Source organism: Pelobates fuscus, chromosome 2 (assembly GCF_036172605.1).
Source record: "Pelobates fuscus isolate aPelFus1 chromosome 2, aPelFus1.pri, whole genome shotgun sequence".
In the NCBI taxonomy this organism is placed as follows: domain Eukaryota; kingdom Metazoa; phylum Chordata; class Amphibia; order Anura; family Pelobatidae; genus Pelobates; species Pelobates fuscus.
This window is the reverse complement of record NC_086318.1, coordinates 9,925,961-9,940,854: the sequence shown is the minus strand read 5'-3', so window position 1 is coordinate 9,940,854 and position 14,894 is coordinate 9,925,961. Positions and strand designations below refer to the sequence as shown.

General features: G+C 40.5%; 1 protein-coding gene across 1 annotated transcript in view; it reads right to left on the bottom strand.

The window, feature by feature from the left end:
* DNMT3A (DNA methyltransferase 3 alpha) overlaps nucleotides 1-14,894 on the bottom strand; it is a 69,885-nt gene that overhangs the window by 47,166 nt on the left and 7,825 nt on the right. Inside the window, exons 3-5 of the mRNA XM_063441565.1 lie at nucleotides 5,787-5,839; nucleotides 5,279-5,420; nucleotides 2,714-2,812 (exon numbers count right to left, since the gene is read on the bottom strand). Coding sequence (XP_063297635.1) covers nucleotides 2,714-2,812; nucleotides 5,279-5,420; nucleotides 5,787-5,839 — 294 coding nt within the window. The remainder of the gene's footprint in view (nucleotides 1-2,713; nucleotides 2,813-5,278; nucleotides 5,421-5,786; nucleotides 5,840-14,894) is intronic.

The following is a 14,894-nucleotide window of genomic DNA, read 5'->3' as shown; positions in this document are numbered from 1 at the left end:
TACTTTATCTATTTGCACATTAATTGTGTGGTTTGTGGCGTTAATTTTCAACAATAAGGACTTATAATTATTTGAATTGTAAACTGCTGTTTAATTACCAAGATGAATGATAAAATACTGGTGGCCATTGTTTGAGGTTTATTAGTTTATAGATAGTATCCGTAACGGAACCGCTGGCACCCCGACCGGGTACCTTCCGTTGATGGATACTCCTAGTGCTTCCCGAGGACTCTAAGCACTCCGCCAGACACCATAACCACTGTAGACTCCCACGAACCGCCGCAGTTTGGTTGGGGTCTCACCGTCTCCACCCACTCTGGACCCAAGACCAGGGTCCAGCTTCCAGTAGGTCGACCTCTCCGAATTCCAGAGAGCAGGAACAGGAACAAGCTCTTAGCAGAGCTTAGTGATTATACCCTGGTGAGTATAGTGATTATAGCAATCCCCAGAGTGCAGTTCTCCAATCCCCCAAACATGAGCCGAAACTTCATGAAGGTACAAGATGATGTGACTCCAATGAGCGTATATTACTGCTTATATACAAGTTTTCAGGCCAGAGGCACACCCCCTGGACCTGGTGGTAAACTGTGACAAAAGGGACACAAACCAATGGGAACACTAACATAATAACACTCCCACATACACAATGAAATCCCTCCTCTCCATCCTGGAGATAATTGGCTTAAGGCACTGCAGTAAACTCAATTATCCCCAGGTACAGAAAATATAAAAATTTTACACTAACAGCAAAAATACGTAAAAGTACATAAAAATACATAATTCTTATTAGATTACACAGAACCCCCACATTTAACCTATCCAGAACTGCCTGAAATCATATTGAAAACGAAGAGACTGTATAGCTTAATACCTCAATGAAATGTGTTGATTTTATACATTGTAAACAATGAAGAAAACACAGTTAGTAGACAGTGTGGCGGATCACCTGGCACCTCGACCGGGTGCCTCCAATCGATGCTCTTAATGCTCACCGAGTACTCCAAGCACTCCACCAGACACCATCAGCACTGTAGTCCCCACTTCCAGCGTTAAAACTTGGTTGGGGTCTCGCTGTCCTCCACCCAACCAGGATCCAGCTTCCAGTGGGTAGACCTCTCCTCCAAGAGAGTATAGCAATATGCTCTTAAAAGAGCAAGTGATTATAATCCCAGGGGAGTATAGTGATATAGCAATCCCCAGAGTGAATATAGCTGTCCCCTTCACACATGAAACGAGACTCTATGTTGAGGGTGAAGAGGAACTCGTTCATGGTTAGCCACAACTGGCCTTTTATGACAATCCCCATGCAAGGGGTACTCCCCCCTGGACCTGAGAGAAAACCACAGCAGAAACAAATACATGATAACATTGGCTCTCAGATCCAGGACACTCCCATACATAATGATACAATCCCTCCCCTGTGCCTGGGAGATAATTGAGTCATGGACTGTACTAACTTACTTATCTCTAGGCAGAAAAACAAACATTTACTGGCAATAGCTCTAAAACTCATGGAAACCCCACAAAAGTCTGATAGCCCCAATTTGGGGGACCAATAAATCCAAAAATCACCCAGATCGGTTCAGGAGTTCAGGATTTCCATGGAAGTCATATTTTGACCGACCGCACACGAGGCTCCTGCCCAAAAGAGTTCCATGAATTCAGGCTGTGCGGTTGGTCTCTTTCAGGAATACTTAATACAGTCAAATCAATGAATACTGTTTATGCATAAAAAAAACTGTTTATGCATACGCTTGTCTGGTGCCCCGCGTTCGGGAGTTTGCTCCCACCAAACCCCGTTCATTCTAATCCATTTTCCCGAATGTAACTGGAGGTGCAAGTCCCAGCGGTGTTCGCGCCGTCGAGTGCCGATTATAGTTCAATGCACTCGACGACCAAACAGTGTGTGTTTGCGGCTATAGATCGCCGCCGCCACATGTTTACACCTACAAACAACGGCCACCCAGCTAACCACTTAGAACGTTGCAGTTAGCAAGGTCAATGGGGTTAATAAGCAGCACAGGACTGTTCTGTGTGGTTGGTCCGTTCGGCAGTTTATTCGCTATACCTAGCCACCGTTTATTATGGACATTTATACTGGACATTCCGTGACCAGAAAATACCCTCAATGAGCACTGGGTTCATTGCTGTAACCTGTAATGTTGGGATTATCTGATAAAACTCAGAGTTGCTTGGTGGGACATACCTTGATCAGTAGGTGATCACACACAGTGCTAGTTTAATTATTGCAGTTTGTAAGATCAAACTGCCCCAGTTACACTTACAGTGTCCCAATTGGACATCCCTTGGTCAGTAGATGATCACACAGAGAGTGTTAGTTTAATTGTTGCAGTTTGTAAGATCACACACAGTGCTAGTTTAATTATTGCAGTTTGTAAGATGAAGGTGCCCCAATTACACTTACAGTGTCCCCATTGGACATACCTTGATCAGTAGGTGATCACACACAGAGAGTGTTAGTTTAATTATTGCAGTTTGTAAGATCAAGGTACGCAGTTACACTTACAGTGTCCTCATTGGACATACCTTGATCAGTAGGTGATCACACACAGTGCTAGTTTAATTATTGCAGTTTGTAAGATCAAGGTTTCCTTGTTGCACTTACAGTGTCCTCATTGGATGTACCTTGTTCAGCAGTAATTTGGAAGGTCAGAATGGCGTGTGACACTCACCAGGTCCTAGTTGGACATACCTCGAGTTTTCTCCCCATTGACCTTCTTGATCCTTGTGTTGCTGGGAGCTGTCGGGGGGTTAGTGGTGACTTCACACTCCAGGGATATATCTTCGTAACCTTTATATGAGAGAGAGGGATCTTACATTGATGGTGTTAATTCAATAAGATTTACATTTCATTTCATTGTTAAAATAACACTCTGAGCTGGTGTTAGCAGAACCCTCCTGCTTTTTTTTAATACATAATGGAGACAAAAAAAAAAGCTCCTCCATAGGGAGTGTGGCAGGAAAAGCAAAGGATATATACGGCTAATTTATCATCCCGTCCTCAACAACCTGCATATCAAATGCAATGGGGGCCGTTTACCAATGTGTCGCCAATTCTCCCACCAGTGTAAATTGGGCAGTTTTCTGAAATGGAAATCTCTACAAAAACTGGCAGAATATACTAAGGAGAAAGCGGTCATTTTCACATCAATTTTTAACACTTGAATAAGTATGATCAAACTATTGATATAATTTAAGGAAAATCAATTTTCTGATTACTTTGATAAATATCCAATAACTTTAATTGAAACCACCATAACGGGGGAAACAAAAAAACATAATAACGATTAAAATATTGAAGTTAATAAAGTAAATTTATCGAATTACTAAAATATATAAACACACCTCCAAAGTCAGGTATGGTAGATGGAAGGCACCGAGCACCTGATAGCACTTTACTCTTTCCATCACTTTTTGTGTTTTTACTTTATTGGTCAGCGGGGAATGTCTGTCTCAGAGAGTTCTTTACCGACTTTTTCCTATCCGGATGTTAGTGCAGGACTCTATGTAACTGAGACGCAGAGTAACACAAGTGGACTGCGGATTACTGTTACTTTATTAATTGTCAAGAAACACGGCCTTCTTTATGGCGATTAGAATACAGTAAACCTGTGTATGAGGGCCACATTGATAAACCTGTGTATGAGGGCCACATTGATAAACCTGTGTATGAGGGCCTCATTGATAAACCTGTGTATGAGGGCCACATTGATAAACCTGTGTATGAGGGCCTCATTGATAAACCTGTGTATGAGGGCCTCATTGATAAACCTGTGTATGAGGGCCTCATTGATAAAACTGTGTATGAGGGCCACATTGATAAAACTGTGTATGAGGGCCACATTGATAAACCTGTGTATGAGGGCCACATTGATAAACCTGTGTATGAGGGCAAAATTGATAAACCTGTGTATGAGGGCCACATTGATAAACCTGTGTATGAGGGCCACATTGATAAACCTGTGTATGAGGGCCACATTGATAAACCTGTGTATGAGGGCCACATTGATAAACCTGTGTATGAGGGCCACATTGATAAACCTGTGTATGAGGGCCACATTGATAAACCTGTGTATGAGGGCCACATTGATAAACCTGTGTATGAGGGCCACATTGATAAACCTGTGTATGAGGGCCACATTGATAAACCTGTGTATGAGGGCCACATTGATAAACCCGTGTATGAGGGCCACATTGATAAACCTGTGTATGAGGGCCACATTGATATCATATCGCCATCTAGTGGGGAAAGTGTAGTAATACATTTATCTACCTACACACTTATACCTGACGTTTAGTTCACACTTTTGACGTGTGTTTGTGTATTTTTGTAATTAGACACATTTACTTTATTAACTTAAACTTCCTCCATTATTATTTGTTTGGTTTCCCCCTTTATGGGGGTTTCAATAAAAGTTCTTAGCTATTACAATTTAAAGAGTTATGGGGAGATTTGTATAATTAGTTATGGAAATTTGGTGGCTGGTTCTTCGAGGGGGCTTCGCCAGTGACACACGTTGTTAGGGGCCAGCCAGGAGGCTGTCTGTCAGCCTGAGTATGAAGTGTAATTCTAGTGAGCTAACACTGCTTAGTAAATTATGTCCAGATTATGCACGGGTGCACTTAAAGGAGCAATCCGTGAACCAGTCCAACTTCTGTGCATTTGGTATGTTTTGGTCTCATACTCCCGCTGTGTTTTCTTCACATTCAAGTTTCTCTTTATATTTTTTAGCATTTTGCAGCATAACCCCGCCCCTTAGCCATGCCTCCATATTGACAAAACAGGTTACTCAATGGAAATACGCTGTGTAGCTATCAGACTGCCAATCACCGTCCTCGTATTCTGTATAGTATTCCGAGTCCAAGCTAAGAATAAAGGTATCAGATTATAAGGACAATGATTGGCTGTGGAGCAGAGTCACACTGATTGGCTGAGTTGTGAACATATACTTTGTATTTACAAACAGGAAAACAGATTAGGGCTCTATAGGCAGCTATTGCTCACAGCCTTCCAAAGACTTCTTATTGAGATACATTGGGAAGTCTGTGATTGGACAGCCACAGAAACTGTGGGAGGGGTTAGAAGGGGAGGGCTGACATGTAGAACAAGTTACATGAATATTTTTGTAGCATAGCTATTTGTTATTTTAGTTCTTTATTTTAATGGAGCAAATGTGTGAAATCCTGGTGGAATAAATAGGGAGTAAAGGTACCAAAATGGCCTCCATCATTAACACATGAACCTCACCACTCTTACCTGCCGAGGGATTGAAGTCCTCATGTTCTGGTGATGAAGATATTTCTATTATCTGGTTCTCTGTGTAGTATATTGTAGCCATCTGGCTTTCCCAGCTCGCAGGAAGAACGTTCCCGACCTGAGCCTGAGCTGGAAAGGTCTCCTGTTTGAGAAAGAGTTATTGGATAGACAGATGGACAGACTGACTGACAAACAGATGCATAGATTTCCCTCCGACAGATCTCGACACAGGAATCGTCTCCTACAGGTTCTAAACTGAATGTAACTCTCAGATGTCACAGAGGGCTGTCTCTGCAGGGGACTTAGATCCAGAGAGTTCTCCCAACGTTTCCTTATCCTGAGTGGTTCTAGCTACGCTGGGCCTTGCTCCTTTGTACAGATATTTCAGCCATTGGGGTTTACAGTGAGATTAATGAGGATCTGCTATAAATATCTAATCTCACAAAGGGCGTATAGAGACCCCTTACTGAAAAATAATGATTACATGACACTACCTGCTGTGTGTTACCAGTCTCTGCTCTGTACATTGACTTCTTGTTCGATGGACCCACGTGCCAAGATCTGAAAGGAAAATACATCATCAGAGCATCAGTGGTCTATCTATATACTGATCAATAGACTGCTTTGTCTGTCTATCTATATACTGATCAATACACTGCTATTGTCTATCTATATACTGATCAATACACTGCTATTGACTGTCTATCTATATACTGATCAATATACTGCTATTGTCTGTCTATCTGTATATTTTTCTAAGTGGGTGTGAATTATTTTAATTGTAGATAGACAATAGCAGTGTATTGATCAGTATATAGATGAGTTCAATCCTCATATGATATAATTGTTTGTTTTTACCTATATGGAAAACACTATGTATGTCTCATTTGTTTTACAGATGTAACCACCATATCTATATCTGCAATAGGTGGTATATCCTTTTTACTCTGTATATTTTTCTAAGTGGGTGTGAATTATTTTAATTGTTTCACTTTACCTTTAGGTGTTAAGGGATTACACCTTTCTGTCACACTTACTTTTATTGTCTATTTTAAGTTGGAAGCGCCTACACAACTATACACCTTGTGTACATTTTGTTTGCTATTTCATTGTCTATCTACACACTGATCAATACACTGCTATTGTCTATCTATATACTGATCAATACACTGCTATTGTCTGTCTATCTACATACTGATCAATATACTGCTACTGTCTGTCTATCTACATACTGATCAATATACTGCTACTGTCTGTCTATCTACATACTGATCAATATACTACTATTGTCTCTCTGTCTACATTCTGATCAATGTACTAGTTTTGTCTGTCTGTCTGTCTTCATTCTGATCAATGTACTAGTATCGTCTGTCTGTCTACATTCTGATCAATGTACTATTATTGTCTGTCTGTCTACATTCGGATCCTGGTACTAGTATTGTCTGGCTGTCTGTCTACACACTGATTGTGGTGGGTCCGTTGCCTAACTGTACATTGTACTTTCCAATGTGTGGATGTGCTCTCCTAGAATGTATGGTGTAACGGACCGCCTGGCACCCCGACCGGGTACCTCCATCAATCGCTGCTTCCTAGTACTTGCAAACACCATAAGAACTGCACTGGAACACCATAACCACCGTAAACTCCACAAACTGCCACAGCTTGGTTGGAGTTTCGCTGTCCTCCACCCACCCTGGACCCAAGACCAGGATCCAGCTTCCAATGGGTAGATGTCTTCTAGTCCAGAGAGCGAAGCAGGCTGCTCTTATAAGAGCAAGTGTTGTGATACAAGGGAGTATAGTGATTATAGCAATCCCCAGAGTAAAATATTTCTCCAATCCCCCAAACATGAGCCTAGCCTCATGAAGGGTAAAACGAATCTCAGTGTCACGGCACAGCGCGAGCCCTGCAGACAGCAAGGTGTGGCATCCAATGTTTCTCCAATCCCCCAAACATGAGCCTAGACTTCATGAAGGGTAAAACGAATCTCAGTGTCACGGCACAGCGCGAGCCCTGCAGACAGCAAGGTGTTGCATCCCCTTTAAGAGACTTGGCTGGGTTTGAACTCACTGCTCCAGCATCTCAGTCAGGTTCTCTGCCATGACATCCACCAAGGGGCTTCAGTTTCTGTTTGCAATTTTTCTGCAAACTGACCCCTTGCCTGGATTAAGCAGTGCTGATCCACATGCAACCCTTTTCTAATTTTGGTCAGCTGCATCTAATCAGCAAGCTGTAAAAGCCAACCCTGCCTGAAACCTAGCATCTGGTCATTTTGCCTGTTTGGTGTTTTCTGCCGGATCTCTGCTTCGCTACTGACTGATTTCCTGGACTCTGACCTCTGCCTGCTCTACCGACTACGTTACTCTGCTGCCAGCCCTGACTTCTGCTTCTCGTCTGACCCTACCTTTGGATGTCCCCTTAATCTGTACTGCGCTTCTGGTTTTTGCCTCCTCCCTGTGCCATCTCCTGCAACTGGGCTCCAACTCCTGGTAAACTGTTACACAAGTCCCAAGGTGACTGTTACACTCAGTTTCATGGTAGCCAAAACTGGCCTTTAATGACAGTCTCCATGCAAGGGGCACTCCCCCCCGGAGAAAAAAAAATACACAATCACATCAGTCTAGTCCGGTAGAAAAATGGCAAAGGGTATTAGCGCTTATACAAAAATATTAAATATTTTTATTTTAAGAGTATAATCTCCAAAGAGTATATATAATAATAATAATAATAGCAGCTGACACCAAGAAGTGACTTCTCTATAAACACCAACAAGATATGAAAGATTCAGAAGTGTAGCGCTTTTAAATACGAAAGGTTTATCTTAATAACAGTGGTTATGGTAGTTTTACAAAGTTACAGTTTTTCAGACCTAAAATAGACGCAAATAATACCATATGGTGCAGTTTATAAAAAAAAGATAGTAATGATAAAATGGAGTTTATAAATAAAACACTCACAAACTGAGAGCTACCGTATATACTCGAGTATAAGCCGAGTTTTTCAGCACATTTTTTGTGCTGAAAAACCCCAACTCGGCTTATACTCGAGTCATAGTCTGTATTATGGCAATTTGCATTGCCATAATACAGACAGGGGCTGTGGGGGTTGTCAGAGCTGTAACTTACCTCTCCTGCAGCACCTGTCAGCTCCCTCCTCCTCCGCGCCGTCCGTTCAGCACCTCGGTCAGCTCCCACTGTAAATGGCTCTCGCAAGACTTACAGTGGGAGCTGACAGAAGAGCTGACCGGACGGCGCGGAGGAGGAGGGAGCTGACAGGAGCTGCAGGAGAGGTAAGTTACAGCTCTGACAGCCCCCCTCTCCCCCCCACTGAACTGCCAATGCAACTGGACCACCAGGGAAGGAGAGCCCCCCTCCCTGCCATATATCATGCAGGGAGGGGGGACGAAAAAAAAAAAATATATATATATAAATAATAATAATTAAATTAAATTAAAAATAATAATAAGAAATAATAATATAAAAAATTAAAATAATTAAAAATATATATAAAATTGCCCACCCCCCACCAAGGCTCTGCAACACACACACACACACACTGCACTCATACACATACACACACTGCACTCATACACACACTGCATTCATACACACACTGCACTCATACACACACTGCACTCATACACACACTGCACTCATACACACACTGCACTCATACACACACACTGCACTCATACACACACACTGCATTCATACACACACACTGCATTCATACACACACACTGCACTCATACACACACACTGCACTCATACACACACACACTGCATTCATACACACACACACACTGCACTCATACACACACTGCATTCATACACACACTGCATTCATACACACACACTGCATTCATACACACACACTGCACTCATACACACACACTGCATTTATACACACACGCTGCACTCATACGCACACGCTGCACTCATACGCACACGCTGCACTCATACGCACACGCTGCACTCATACGCACACGCTGCATTCATACGCACACGCTGCATTCATACTCACACACTGCATTCATTATACACACACTGTAAATAAATACTCAATTAATATATATTTTTTTAGGATCTAATTTTATTTAGAAATTTACCAGTAGCTGCTGCATTTCCCACCCTAGTCTTATACTCGAGTCAATAAGTTTTCCCAGTTTTTTGGGGGTAAAATTAGGGGCCTCGGCTTATATTCGGGTCGGCTTATACTCGAGTATATACGGTATAAAACCTAGCTCCAGTGTGGATCGCTTATGGGTCTGTTTAGGCGACCAAAATGTCTGGAATGTCGCCTAAATGGGAAAGTATATAGACACACAATAGTGTAGTACAGTATGGTTAAGGAATATATAGAAATAAGTGGCAATTGAGTACTTACAAACACAGAGCCCCTGTGGCTCTGCAGTAGCGTGTTGTGTAGGTATAGGACTACACTCCCCCTTTAAATCTTTTTAAAGCCAGGAACCAAATAAAAGCTTAAATACATTTATTAATTGGTATTAAAAAGTACATAAATAAAATGAAGAACAATGTCCATAAAAAAATATACCGGTACGCGTTTCACCACTAGATGTGGCTTCCTCAGCCGGATCAGCGTTGTGAGAGTTCTTGGTTCCTAGCTTTTATTTATATACCCTCCCAATGGGGGAATCTTCTACATCTGTGTATGTTACGTAGCTACCATGTAGGGTAGTACGTAACTTATCTCCATAAAGATACTACAAAAAAAAAAAGAGGGGGGGGGGGGGAAAACCAAAACAAAACAAAAAATACCCACACAAACAGATCGGCGGACACTCTCACCTGGAGTGCCGTCAGATTTAACCCTTTCCCGACGTTACGACGTACCATGCCGTCACGCATTAAATGGGCTTTAAAGCCGTTGCGACGGCATGGTACGCCGTAACGGCTGCAGCCCCCAGGACCTCAGCGGTACTCACCTCCGCCGCGATCCTCTTCTGGGGGGCTGCCTGAGAGCCCAGGCAGCCCCCTTCCGGCAAATGAGGCCCCCGGGGGCCATGTGATCGCTCTCAAAGAGCGATCACATGGCCCCCTATTGCTGGCTATGGATCTGCCAGCAGGGGGACTGTTTGAAATATCAGACAGTCCCCCTGCTGGTAGGAAGAGTAAAAAAAATAAATAAAACAAGTGTAAAAATAAATTAAATATATTTTTATATATATATATATATATATATATATATATATATATATATAATATGTATATATATTATATATATTATATATATATACATATTATATATATGTAACGTCATTCTAAGTGTATTTTAATATTAATATAAGTACATATATTAATATTAAAATACACTTAGAATGACGTTACATATATATAATATGTATTTATATTATATATATAATAGATGTACATATATATATTATATATAAATACGTATAATTAAAATAATAAACAAATAAAATAATAAAATACATAAATAAATAAAATCTTGAAACAAAATTCAATATAAATTATATATGCATATGTAATTTCATTCTAACTGTATTTTGTTATTAATATATATATATATCGGTAACAGAATACACTTAGAATGACATTCTATATATATCTATCTATATATAAAATACAAATAACCGCAAATATATATATATATAGATAAATACATATAATTACATAAAAGATTACATTAGTATACACGTAGAATTTAAATACCTTTAAATGCATATATATTAAAATTCTACGTGTATATTTAAATAATCTTTTAATGTAATTATGTGATTTGATTAATTAAAATTTGATTGACATGCCTGACAACACAGGTAGAAAGTGCAGAGAATTTAATTCGCAAGCACTATATTTGACCCTGTAACTCTCCAAGACACCATAAAACCTGTACATAGGGGGTACTGTTTTACTCGGGAGACTTCGCTGAACTCAAATATTAGTGTTTCAAACTGGTAAATTGTATTACAACGATGATATTTTAAGTAAAAGTGAAGTTTTTCGCATTTTTTACAAGCGAACTGCACTTTTATGGTCTATATTATTGTTGTAATATGTTTTACTGTTTTAAAACACTAATATTTGTGTTTAGTGAAGTCTCCCGAGAATAACAGTACCCCCCATGTACAGGTTTTATGGTGTCACATATAAGGCTTGCATTTCATTTTTTTCACATTGAAATTTGCCAGATTGGTTATGTTGCCTTTGAGAGCGTATGGTAGCCCAGGAATGAAAATTACCCCCATGATGGCATACCATTTGCAAAAGTAGACAACCCGAGGTATTGCAAGTGGGGTATGTCCAGTCTTTCTTAGTAGCCACTTAGTCACAAACACTGGTAAAATATTCGTTTTTTGCTTTTTTCACACAAAAACAAATATGAACGCTAACTTTGGTCAGTGTTTGTGACTAAGTGGCTACTAAAAAAGACTAAACATACCCCACTTTCAATACCTTGGCTTGTCTATTTTTTCAAATGGTATGCCATTATGGGGGTAATTCTCATTCTTGGGCTACCACACCGTCTCAAAGGTAACATTACTAATCTGGAAAATTTCAATTTAAAAATGGAACGTTCTATATTTGACCTTGTAACTTTCCAAAACAACATAAAACCTGTTAATGGGGGATACTGTTGTACTCGTGAACATAAGGCGAAAATTGGTCAAGTTAATATATTTTATACTTGGTATATATGTTATCTCTAATATATGGTTGTATTTGGATATAATTATGTGTATGTGCTTGGTGTGATACATCAGAACACTATATGCTGAATGGACTAGTTGCTGCATTGTATAGTATATATATATTTTTTTAGTAAAGCTAATTTGGGAGCTTTATTTTAGTTAAATCTCATATTCCCTTTTTTTACTACATATATCCATCTTTTTTATTTACATGTCCCTTATTTTGCATTGATGGTTCCGGTGGGATCACACTAATATTATATTACGTTTTCTGTAGCAGACTCTCAGGCGATTTTCGCCTTATGTTTTATGTCCCTCGTAGGTTGCGGTACTTGCTGTTTACGCATGCGCGTGTCGCGCGCATGCGTCCTCACACCCGGAAATACCAGTCAAGCATTCCGGATATTCGGCGCGCTTTTTGCGTTCCATCTTTGAAACGCACGCCAAATCTTCAGCTGTCCGGATGAACCGGAGATTTTACCAGCTATAAAAGACTCACAAGGAAGAACCTTTAGAAATCCCTGAAGAAGTCCAGCATTCTAACGGACGAAACGCGTTGGATTTATTCCCTGTGAACCTTTTTATTTATTATTGTTTATTTTATGTTTTGCTGTATTTTATTACTGCTCTTGGACTCCCATTGTGAAAACTCTGGATTTACATCACCAAGAGGTCCATAATTATTTGGAGATATGCTGTTTTATACTACCTAAGTGTAAGTGCGACCAATAAAATGTGTTATATTATTTTATAACGTACTTCACCATATTTGATTCCTTTATTTTACATATCTGGTTGGAAGAAACTACATCTTATATTCATCACAGTACCCCTGAGTGGGTGAAAGGCTCGATTCTCTCATCTGTTTGTGAGTGCATTCATACCACATTTATTTATATCCCTAATTTAAACAATTTTACGCTATGTTAGCCATTTGATTTGTTTATACAGAGCACATGCTTGGAGAATCTACCTCAATACAGGTCATTCTATTTTTACACATATATCTTAACGTATTCTGGGTGGTTTCCACTTCTTTATATATGTGCATATTCTTTTAGGTGGCTGTGAAGTACACCTGGGATCACTTCCAGTTATACGTTTTTCACCTTTAGTGTATATACTTTCCTTTTGTTTTTCAAGGTACTAGTATTGTCTGTCTGTCTGTCTGCATTCTGATCAATGTACTAGTATTGTCTGTCTGCATTCTGATCAATGTAATAGTATTGTCTATCTGTCTGCCTGCATTCTGATCAATGTACTAGTATTGTCTGTCTGTCTGCATTCTGATCAATGTACTAGTATTGTCTGTCTGTCTGCCTGCATTCTGATCAATGTACTAGTATTGTCTGTCTGTCTGCCTTCTGATCAATGTACTATTGTCTGTCTGCATTCTGATCAATGTAATAGTATTGTCTGTCTGTCTGCATTCTGATCAATGTAATAGTATTGTCTGTCTGTCTGTCTGCATTCTGATCAATGTACTATTAAATATCCTGATATACTCACTCAGGTACCAGATTCAGCCTATTCCATCCGGCAACTTGTTACCGAGTATGCAGCCGGCCACTCCCTCCCTTTACCTGAGTGATCATCACCCCGAGATACAGGCAGAGGGCGCTGCGGAGTCAGACAGAGACACAGGGAATATGTGAGTGAGAACATAGCAGAGTGTGAGTATGAATGAGTCAGGAAAAAACAAACCAGAGCACTGTGTGCATGAATGAAATAAGCAGAGCACTGTGTGCATGAATGAAATAAGCAGAGCACTGTGTGCATGAATGAAATAAGCAGAGCACTGTGTGCATGAATGAAATAAGCAGAGCACTGTGTGCATGGATGAAATAAGCCAGAGCACTGTGTGTATGAATGAAATAAGCCAGAGCACTGTGTGCATGAATGAAATAAGCAGAGCACTGCGTGTATGAATGAAATAAGCAGAGCACTGTGTGCATGAATGAAATAAAACAGAGCACTGTGTGCATGAATGAAATAAAACAGAGCACTGTGTGCATGAATGAAATAAAGCAGAGCACTGTGTGCATGAATGAAATAAAGCAGAGCACTGTGTGCATGAATGAAATAAAGCAGAGCACTGTGTGCATGAATGAAATAAGCAGAGCACTGTGTGCATGAATGAAATAAGCAGAGCACTGTGTGCATGAATGAAATAATGCAGAGCACTGTGTGCATCAATGAAATAATGCAGAGCACTGTGTGCATGAATGAAATAAGCAGAGCACTGTGTGCATGAATGAAATAAAGCAGAGCACTGTGTGTATGAATGAAATAAAGCAGAGCACTGTGTGTATGAATGAAATAAGCAGAGCACTGTGTGCATGAATGAAATAAGCAGAGCATCGAGTGTATGAATGAAATACCGTTTGTATGGGCGTACTATGGGGATACAGTAATACTGTTAGCCTATGGGTGTACAAAGATGGTGGGTATTATAGCTGGGTGTACCAGGTTGAAAAAGTAATACTGTAGGCCTAGTGGGTGTACAAAGTTGGCGGTTATAGCTGGGCGTCACAGGTTGATACAGTAATACTGTTAGCCTAGCGGTTGTAGAAAGATGGCGGTTATTATAGCTGGGTGTGATAGGTTGATACAGTAATGCTGTTAGCCTAGCAAGGTGTGCAAAGATGGCGGGTATTATAGCTGGGTGTTGTGACATACCGCCTGGCGCCCCAACCAGGTACCTCCGTCAATCGATTGTCCTAGTGTTCACTGAGGACTCCAAGCACTCCAGCAGACACCATAAGCACTGTAGATTCCACAAACCCCTGCAGCTTGGTTGGGGTCTAACCGTCCTCTACCCACCCTGGACCCAAGACCAGGATCCAGACTTCAGTGAGTAGACCTCTCCTACTCCAGAGAGCGTAGCAGGAAAAGCTCTTATAAGAGCTAGTGATTATACTCAGGGGAGTATTGTGATAT